Raw genomic sequence first — 10787 nt, forward strand, 5'->3', positions numbered from 1 at the left:
TCCAATTTTATCTCAACCAAACATGGAATTAACTCATTTCAAATGTTATCTCGGGATTAATTATCCACTATTCTTCATGCCAAACGAGCCCTAAAAGCTATGAATACTACTTCGTTTGAGTTGAATTACATCCACCTTCGCACGGCCAAAAGCTCCGCAACATATTGGAGAGCTTTTAGATCCCGCCTAAAACGCTCATTTTCCTAGAGTTCCGAAGTGATTCTCATTCTCACCGCATAAACTCCTAAGATGATTGTGGTATTGTTTTTAGTGGCATATTGTGAAGCATAGAATTCAAATTCATCATGTTCATATTTTAGTTGTGCCTTGCAACAAGACAACAACATGTATCATTAAAATGGGCGAATTGAATTGTACCCTGCATCATTGAAATGTAATATTCCCAAATGCAATTCCTTCCAGACTCCAGTCAAGTATCTTAGCTACCCATATTATGTTGTACAATAACATCATTTCTATTATCCACCTTATGTGTTGGTATCTCTCTATGACAATGTTTTAGAAGATATACCATTGCACCAGTTAACTCTGTATACATAAAAATAGCTTCCAACTAATTTCTAAAAGAAAACATCTCACTATGTTTCCTATTATCCCTTGAATTTTTGCCTCAAACTAGGTGGGTATCTGTATTGAGTGGTTAGCAAAAGAGAACTTCCAAATCTACAACACTTGAGAAAACCCTGAGACTCATGGACAAGAGCAAAAACTATTTTCTTGCGCCACAAAATTATTAGATAGTCCCCTGTGGCTGTTAAAACACAGAACCTCGCCAGTTTCTCGTTCAATCAAAAAAAAAAATTGGAAGAGAAGTTGCTCAACAAATGATTGAAAAATACTGCCTACTTCTATATTACAGGATGGTATGAACAAATTAGTACAAATTCCTGTAGAAACTAAAACAGAAACCAAAAACCCAAGTAACCCTCTTGTATCCAACAGCGACTGTATCACCAACCAAAAGCTTGCTATCATTCTATCAAAAGATTAAACAATGAAGAAAATCCCCAATTTCTGCACATGAAATGAGAAGATATTGCTGTAAACTAAGTAAACCCATCACCTAAAAGAATGCCTTTTTACTTCCAGCCTGGACTTGGGTTACCAATGTGTCTTTCTTAATCAAAACGCCGACCGGTAAGTTTCAGGTTTCTCTATACCCATTTTGTGGTGCAATCTTTTGTACATCATAAAGGGAGCATAGGTTTCACGTTTCGAATGCACAAATGCTAATCAATTACTATTATTCAAATCGAAAACAATCTGAAACTTGTAGAAGCTTTGCAAGTCGTCTGATAGCTGATTGCACAGTTTCAGAGTTTGGTGAGAATGTATCAGGAAGCTTTGGTAGACAAGCAGGCAAATACTGATCTTCACGTTCCTGCAAGCAAAATAGAGCGAGCACAGCACGGCAGAATATGAATCTGCACAAGAGGAACAAAGCATGTGGTTAATATCCAAGAAGGCTCCTAAGGTGACTTGTAACTGAAGAATTTACTTGATTGGTACAAACAGAAAATGCTTACCTGAGAATAAGCCGTCTCAGAAATGGATCAGAAAGAACTTGAGCCCAAACCAAATCTAGGCTAGTCGATGTACAGAGGTTTACTTCCCACTCTGCAAATGCAGTTGAGATGATGCCATCAGCCTCATCAGCACAATCCTGAAGAGCAAATTACCAAGAAAGTTAGACCGAGTTACAACTGCTCAGTAAAGAAATTTGCGTCACGGTCTACTTACCATATCCTTATCAGAAGAGACAAGGCCAACCAACTGGCAGAAGGCCTGTAAGGGAGCAGCCAAGAACAAGGTGAACTGACTTCCAGATTGTGTTACATCAGTACCTGAATTCTTGAATGATGGCCTCAGGGGAGAGAGAAATAGAGCACTTTTTTCTCCTCTTTCTGCCCCATGTAGAACCTGGAGAGCAATTGGAGATGTATCAGCAACGAAACAGTCCTCTTCTAATGATAATTTTCAAAATTGAACTTGCGAATAAATAAGTCATACATGAAGTGCAATATTTACAACAGTAGTTTTCCCATAACCCCAATAGATGAGAACAAACAGCTAATCCACACTAATTGACATTTGGTAAGAGGCAAAATTGATCTCTGAGTAGCTAAAAAAACTGTACTTCATAAAGTGGGGAATACAAGCAACTATAGATTTGGAAAAATTAGACTCCCTTCTTTAACAGCATACCACTTCTAGATGAGTCGGATTCACATAATTCAACAAAAGCAATCAAGAAAAAAAAAGCACAGAATTATTGGCAATTCAGAAGTTCAACATGTTATCAGGCACAAAAAGGTGTCAATCAGAAGAAGACAGTACAATCATTCAAAGGTCTCAGGATATGTAGGGATTTGGAAATCTTAGACATGTGTAGCTCAGGTAAGGACTCTCCGGATAAGCTAACAGGGTAGTGAATGAAACTGAATCCTGACAGAAAAAGTGCAGGATTCTCTTTGGCTTTTCATGCCTCTCTTCCTGCACTTCCCACTACAATTTTATCAATTGATTGTAATTTATGAAAGCAAAATACTCCTGGGGAACAGCTAAAGCACAATCTGAAGAAGGATAGATTATATATAACACATGTTACCACCGAACCAGCCCAAACATGTATTCCACTTATTCTCTTGGGAGCAAATGAGAGTAAGCTAGCTTTTTACTGGACAACCACTCCATAGTTTCATAACGTATGTTGACACAATCTCATTATATGCTTAGTGTGTTTTGCCTGGACAATATGCCAGATTAATCCATAAGAAGCTGCGCTAGTGCAAAGTTTTTCTCGCTGCAATTGTGTTACATAAGAATCAACACGCCAAGATATTTCATTTTGTTTTCTCAAAAGCATTACACATTTTTTAGACAACAACTAGAATCCAAAACACATTGGAATCTGTGTCTTACTCAAGGACAGGTCATCATGGTTTAATGGGTTAGACACAGTTCTGACAAACCTGCCTTGAATGCATGGCTGTTGTCACTATCAATTATCAGGAATAGAGGTCTTCGTGTGAAAGGAATTAGATCTCCTGGATAGAGGTTATTTGAACCTGCAAAAATACAAAAAGTAAATGTAACCTAGTTGGGTTTAGAACAATTTGAGATAATCATGAACCAATTTATGGACAACAACAACAACAACCCAGTAAAATCCCACAAGTGGGGTTTGGGGAGGGTAGTGTGTACGCAGGCCCTAACCCTACCCCGAGGGGTAGAGAGGTTGTTTCCGGTAGACCCTCGGCTCAAGAGGTAATGCATTTACGCACAGTTAATAATTCCATACTTAAAGTTCAGTCAATAAAACTGTTCATTGACGTAAGATTGAGTTTTAACTTGCAATCTTCAGTTTTTAGTTTAAACTCTCAAGGTCAACTACTAAACCAAGATGAACACATAATGTCCTATTAATTCAAAGGAAACACGAATTCAAACTATAACATATCCAAAAGCCTTGAAAGAGGAGATTATCAGACTAATGCACATAAATTTATGGACTGCACATAAATTAAGTTCTGATGGTGTACCTCCACTTCTGCTAGGACCTAAGCACAAACAATTCTCAAAATATTGACCCGTATCTCCATTGGTGTTGATATAATTTTCATGTAAAGCGCCCTTCTGTTCATAAGAAGTACGAGAAAGAGCAATGTTCTTTGAAGATTTTCTAGAACTTGAAGAGCTTTCCGTGTGAGAGGCGGTACTGGGATTTGTATTTCCTGGAAATCAATACAGAACTGAGATTTCTGCCACAATGAGGATATTGAAGCAGCTAACCTGCTGTTTCCGTTAAGGGAAAAAAAGAAGGTCGCTAACCTGATGCAGAAATATATATTAATACCACACTCTCTGGAGGAAGCTCCTCACACATTGTAGCGATGACCTGCAGGTGCCAGAACAAGACCAACTAAGGATACACACTAATAGCGTCCAAATGTTAAGGAGGAGTGCCAGAAGCAATTACTCGGATCCTATGTTATTCCATATTCGACGTAGATATGGGCAGGGTTCAACCATTAATTAGAATGTCCTAAATATTGTGGTTTAGGTGCAAAGAAATCATCATTAACATCGAGTGTTCAGGCAACATATGGTGGGCGACATAAGCTACAAGAGTACTACTAAGAGATTTCAAATTTTACTCTCCATGTGTAGTATTGTATTACCATGTGCCTCTAAGTTCAGTTGTCCAATTAGTTCCCAACACAGGGAACCAAATAACTTAACCAATAAATCAATCATCAAAGATGAGTTTCCACATTCCCCTTTAATTAATCAGAAGCAGTATTTCATTATATGACTCCTTAGATATAGATTAATCAGAACAGCAACACAGAGTAAACATAACAGAACTCACAGATATCAATAGCGGAACAGAAGGACGGTAAAGAACAGCCTTCTTGGGATTTGGAGGCAAAGCTGGATCCATCATCTCAGCAGCCAAGTTTATATCTATCAGTCCAGAAGTTACAGATTGGTCAGTAACAGCACCATTCTCTCGTGGTTCAACTGGACTTCTTTGGTAGAAAGATCCACTGGGTTCCCATTCCAAACATTGCAGCATTCTGTAAGTGTCCAGTGTTAATTCTGCAAATTTGACCTGAAATAAAAGTGAGGAAAGGTTAATTGTGCATTATAATTGAGCACAACTGAACACTGAAGTATGAGGATGTCGTCGATACCTCACTTTTGTGATAACTTGTCAGAAGTGCATCTCGAAATTTTAGCACCTTCTTAGCATGGAAGCGAGCTACATATGGACGAGATGACGGATGTGAATCAAAGAGAGCACAATATCGTAGAGGCCTGGCATCTGGAGATGGAGAATCAACTCTTGTAAACCTAACAATTTCTTGCACCACCAGTCTCCACTCTTTGAAGTTAGTACCCTGTGGTGAAATCATTTCTACAGTTCATCTTATGGAAAGAGATACAGAATTTCTGTTCTAATATAGATAGTAAGTACAGGGCTACAGTAGCCGAAGCATCACTTTATTCTTTAATGGAATAGGAAGATGCAAAGGTGCTCCAAGCACAATCAAGTAACTTCAACTTCAAGCAACTTCTCTACCCGAGATGCATAGGATATATGAAAAGAAAAGGAAATCAATGGGTAGTTAGTTCAGTGCTCAACACTACACTTCTGCAGATAGTTCCAGAACCTATCTCCTCTGTATTCTGCGAAGTGCAAATCATATGATTGCTCAAATGTTCATGAAGTGGACGGGCATAACAAATCTTGGGTTCACACTCAGAGATTTAGAAGATAATATGCAGAAAATCTTGCTTAATATATGACCCTTGTTTCTTTAGGAGCATGTAAACCATATCCCTAGACACACTTCAATTTTGATTTTGAAGTAACGAGCACTACCATCAATAGAGCAGCATACAACTCAACCAAGATTCTTAATGTCTCTCTCTTTATATGTATATTTTTTTAATGACGATGGTATCTAGGCCAGCTTGCGCGCACGTCGATTATTCCACGGGAAACCAAGTGCTTGCTACCTCCCACCATACAGGTACTGGATACTGCCCTCGAAGGCTTAGGCAAATGGAAATAAATCCCCTAGTGTTTTTCGCCGCCGCTGGAATTTGAACATATACATATATATGTGGATATATACACAAATAATGTGTGTTTATATATACAAACACTAAATATATATAGAGAGAGAGAGACACACACATATATACATACACACATGTGTGTGTGTGTACGGATGAGTAGCTCTTAGTCTCTATTTTTTTGGTAACCGAGAAAACCCAGAAACTAGTGTAGCACAGTCCACAACTCGGTGGATAATAGGACCACCCATCTACCCTTCTTTGTTTAAATACAAGCTTTTTTATTGCAATGGCAGGGTTCGAATATGTGACATGTGCCCAACTGACGCATCACGAATTGCACTCTTACTAGACTAAAGCCTTTAGCCGTAGTCTCTATATTTGTTCACACTTCACATTGTACAACATGTAAGCAAACAAAGAGAATATGCCTTGACACCAAATAAAAGGCAAAAGAATGCGACGAAACAAGTCACCAGTTGCTTGCGCAAGGTTCACCATCCCTAGCGCACCTCCCTCCAAAATTCATAAATACCAACCTTATCCGCCTTACAATGGTGCAGGAAGATGTAAGTTAAGTATTAAAGAAAGATTGATGAGTTAATGCATTTTGTCATTCACCCTTATGTGTTCCTTCTACAGTAGAAGGTACAGGGGCAATTAGCACTTTTTGGCAATTCAGCTAAAATAAAACCACTTTTGTAGAAGACACCAAGGTAAATAGCGTAGAATTGTCAATGATTTAGGTCTGAACACTAAGAAAGTCTTATCCCAGCTCAGCTCCGGAAGAAGTCATGGTATATTAATCAGTAAGAAAAAGGTCATTCCACCTGAAACTTATCTCAGTTTTTTCACAGATTGACCATTCTTTACTATGACCAATAACGACAAGTTCTCCATCACTAAAACACAAAAAGATGGTCCAGAGAAGCCATACTACATGTGTCAATTGTTACATGTTCTCAGTCACTGCAACCAAAAACATGATACATGGCAGAGCTTAGTCTAGAGAAGATATATTACATGTCTCAATAGCTCAGGTTACAAATTCCAGAATTTTGGCGTGTATTAAATTTGCTTTACTATCTGTATGCGCCCCCCCCCCCCCCCCCAAAAAAAAAAAATCATTTACTATGGTAAGGAGCTAGAAGAGGTGCCTAATTTACTAGATTAAAGAGACTCTCGCTTTCCAAGCAGAAGGAACGTAGCAAACTCAAGTGATCTACTGAAAAATGTTTTTAAAACTATGTCAATTCTTCAATCTGACGGGTAAATTTGTGGATTTCATCATACATCTGATAAATTCCTTTTCTGGACTTCTCACCAACAGTCTGACCAAAGCTAACTTAATAAATCTATTGAAATATGTAAGAAATTCTTGATAATTCCTCAATCTAGTAGCTAAACTACTGGATTTTTATCATACAAATGATAAGTTCTTCTTAAATTACGCTTCAGCTCCACTAAATTAGAAACAAATTTCAGAAATAGCAATGAGTGAAACCTAACAATTCAGATATAAAGCTATTGGAATATCTTAAAAATTCGTGTTAATTCCTCAATCTGACAGCTAAATTACTGGATTTTTATCACCCATGACAAATTCTTGTAAATATGCATTCACTTTACCAACAAACTGCCAAATTATTGTCAAATGAGCTTCAGAGCCAGAGAAATGGAAGCAAAATTAACTAATAAAAGGAACTAGTATCGGAAAAGCAGCTTTATCAACAAAATTCAGAAGATAAATTCTTCTTAGCTAAAGCTTCAGTTGCAAATAATTAGAAACAAAATTCAGAAATAGCAATGAGCGAAACCTAAGAATTAAAATATTTACTCAGATTGCTTTCATTTTAACCAAAAAAAAAAAAACTACTTAATTGTTAAAGATGAGCTTATTAAAAGCACAAAATTTGGAAGCAAAATTAACAAGGATAATGAACTAGTACCGGAAAAGCAGCTCTACTGTCATCAACAATAGCTTTAAATTGTTCCATAAGCAGTTTCACCATTTCCGATCGATTTAAAATCAACGAAACCATTAAAAACCTAGCATAGAACCTCAGCTCTTTAAACCTCACCATTCGTTCTTTCCCAGAACCTTCGAAATACTTCCTGTGCAAAATCGCTTCGTAAAAAATATACGATTCGAGTAAAAACCTAACTTCGCTAGTCCTCATGTACTGCGTAAAGTAAAGCTGACCGATTCTCGAAGCGATCTCGCCGATCTCCCATCGCTGTAAACCGCACTCCGTTAGCTTCGCTCGATTCTCCTGCTGGTACTTCCATAACCTCATATACGCTTTAAACACCTTGTGAAAGTAGTGGTTGCTCGTTCCCCACCGTCCGTACGCCGGCAAATCCCGTACTCTGGCGTACTTCTTCTCAGCACTTTCTACTAACGCTCTAAATGTCTTCGGTACTACGTCGTCTGCCATCACCGGAAAATTTGTACCTCAGCTAAGGAAGAAGAAGAAGAAGAAGCATTACTCGCCGGAAAATTTGTATAAATGAACCTATAGATACATATATAATGGCTAGGTAGGGGGTTGGACTTTTATTGGGGGGGTGGGGGGACAGGTAAGAGAAGCTGGTGAAATTGAGGGAATTTTGTGAACTGTGATGATCAAAATATTCTGTTATTTTGTTTTTCTTTGTAATATTATTTGGTTTTTTCTTTGGCTTTTTTTTCTATTTTTATTTTATTGGCTTCGGCGATTTATATAGGCGGCGTCAGTAAATCGGTGGTGGGGCTTAAAGGGGGAGAGAGATTTGTTTGGAAGTTTTAGAAGTGTGAGCTGTGTAAAGTGGACGCCGATTACAGAGTAACGATTCCGGGAAGTAGAGGATTTGTTTTTGAGTTGTTGAGGAGCACGATTGGGAGTGACTTAGGGGTCGTTTGTTTCATCAAAAATATTTTAAGTAAGAAGTACTAGGAAATTAGGAATTTTAGTTGGCTTTTGGACATAAGAATGATAAAATTCCAAAACAAAAGTGGGAAAAATAATTTCAAAGTGAAAATAGTATTTGAAAATTAGAATTGTGTTTGGACGTGAATATAATTTAGGGTTATTTTTTATTTATTTTTAAGTGATCTGAGTGAAAATTTTAAAAAATAGCTTTTTGAGTTTTTCGAAAATTTCAAAATTCATCTTCAAGTAAAAATTGGAAATTTTATGGTCAAACACTGATTTCGAAGAAAACAAATCGAACAAAAAGTGAAAGAATTCTTATGTCCAAACGGGCTCTTAGTGGGCGTTTGGGCATAAGAATTGTAAAAGGCCAAAAAAAGGGAAATTTTTTTAAGTGAAAATGGTATTTAAAAATTAGAGTTATGTTTGAACATGAATATAATTTTGGTTTATTTTTTAATTTTTGTGAATGATCTGAGTGAAAATTTCAAAAAACAGTTTTTTGGATTTTTCAAATTTTCGAAAAATTTCAAAATTTATCTTCAAGTAAAAATTAAAATATTTATGGCCAAACATTTATTTTGGAAAAGTAAAAAAAAAAATCGAAAAAAAAAATAAAAAAAATCTTATGTTCAAACAGGCTCTTAATGTTGACATAGGGATTAAGGATATCATACACTTCTGATGAATATTTGCGCATTTAAAGTAGGGTATCTAGTGTATAATTAAAAAATATGGGTTTGATTTTAAGTTGAATAAAATTTTATTTCGCAAACGTAATTTCATAATTGGGGTTTGAGAAAGGTGGGTAGAAATGGCGTGGGTAGTCACTGTTTAAGCTGGTATTTACTTTTTATCCAGCATTTTTAATGCTTAGCAATAGTGCCACTAGTCTATTAAAATTAATGTGAAAAGACTGTGTTACCCTTTCTTCTATCTCTTTTCCCAAACGAAAATGCAATGTATTTATACTGTTTCATTTCCACATCTAAGGTGCGCAATCGTGTATTCGGAACCTCACCTTCACCCATTGGTAAGGAAGGTCAACAAGAGCACCAAATGTTACTTCTATTAATGCTACTAAATGTTAAATGCTTTTGGTTATAGTTCTTGTTGATAAGCTAAACAAGCATGAAGAACATAAGGGAACGATTACAAAAGCAAAAGGAGAATGGGGAGAGGTTCCATATTTTAAAAAAAAGATTAAGATCTAAAAGTTGTGAAAATAAGAAAAAAAGTGATGAGTAAACAGGAAATGCAATTCCTTCCCAGAAGTTAAGGACATGTAGTCCTGAAGTCCTAAAGTTAAATTCAAAAGTTAAGAACATGGTCATGAACTTAGAGTTTCAAGTTCAAAAGTTAAGAAAATGTAGTCTTGAAGTCCTAAAGTTAAGTTCAATAGTTAAGGACACAAGTTCAAAAGTTAAGGACAGGCAGTCCTTAACTTACAGTTACAAGTTCTAAAGTTAAGGACAATGGGTCATTAACTTTGATTTCCAAGTTCAAAAGTTAAAGACAGACAGTCCTTAACTTATAGTTACACGTTCAAAAGTTAAGGACAACCAGTCCTTAACTTACAGTTACAAGTTCAAAAGTTAAGGACAATAGGTCCTTAACTTTGACTTACAAGTTCAAAAGTTAAGAATGTTTGGTCTTGAAGTTTGAGTTCCAAGTTCAAAAGTTAAGGACATGTAGCCTTGAAGTAATGAACTTAGAGTTCCAAGTTCAAAAGTTAAGGACCTGTAGTCCTGAACTTAGAGTTACAAGTTCAAAAGTTAAGGACATGTAGTCCTGAAGTCCTGAACTTAGAGTTCCAAGTTCAAAAGTTAAGGACATGTAGTCATGAAGTCCTGAAGTTAAGGACATGAGCAGAAGGGTATTTTCGTCCGGGCAATTAAAGTTTATTAAAGCGGTGGCTAAAGACTAAAGACATTTTAAACGGTGGCTTAAAAGTAAATACATGTGTTATTAGTGGCCAACCGTACACCTCCCCTGAAAGGTGGAGCGTAGACCTTAACCCTACTTTCAGTGGCAAATCCATATTTTTAAAGTCATGGATGGTCGCTGATAAAAAATTCTAAAGAAAAGAAAAAAGGTGTTTAGCAATGGATGCTTAGTCAATATTTATCTAAATATTTTGCAATTACCGATGCAATTTACTAAGTCTAGTAAAAAAAAAATAATGTGTTCTTGAGCACCCACAAATTATCCATGTAAATCCACCACTACCTACTTTGTGTGAGATAGAAATATTATTTAGCTATTTTT

At 36.5% G+C, this 10787-nt stretch overlaps 1 protein-coding gene across 1 annotated transcript; it reads right to left on the reverse strand.

The window, feature by feature from the left end:
* Positions 1–834: 834 nt before the first annotated feature.
* Positions 835–8437, reverse strand: LOC104222345 (uncharacterized). The gene is made up of 9 exons (XM_009773572.2): positions 7557–8437; positions 4719–4925; positions 4394–4636; positions 3853–3919; positions 3564–3755; positions 2998–3089; positions 1762–1941; positions 1548–1684; positions 835–1445 (listed from the first exon to the last, which is right to left on the reverse strand). Exons 1-9 carry the CDS (start codon positions 8043–8045, stop codon positions 1265–1267), a joined length of 1788 nt encoding a protein of 595 aa, XP_009771874.1. The 5' UTR covers positions 8046–8437; the 3' UTR covers positions 835–1264.
* Between the last annotated feature and the right edge of the window lie 2350 nt (positions 8438–10787).

This window comes from Nicotiana sylvestris, chromosome 5 (assembly GCF_000393655.2).
Source record: "Nicotiana sylvestris chromosome 5, ASM39365v2, whole genome shotgun sequence".
In the NCBI taxonomy this organism is placed as follows: Eukaryota; Viridiplantae; Streptophyta; class Magnoliopsida; order Solanales; family Solanaceae; genus Nicotiana; species Nicotiana sylvestris.

Coding starts and splice junctions, on each gene's coding strand:
- LOC104222345 (XM_009773572.2), bottom strand. CDS start 8,045: ATGGCAGACGACGTAGTACCGAAGACATTTAGAGCGTTAGTAGAAAGT. Junction 3,756..3,852: donor AATATATATTTCTGCATCAG/GTTAGCGACCTT, acceptor ATTGATTTCCAG/GAAATACAAATCCCAGTACC. Junction 1,446..1,547: donor CTGAGACGGCTTATTCTCAG/GTAAGCATTTTC, acceptor CCTCTTGTGCAG/ATTCATATTCTGCCGTGCTG.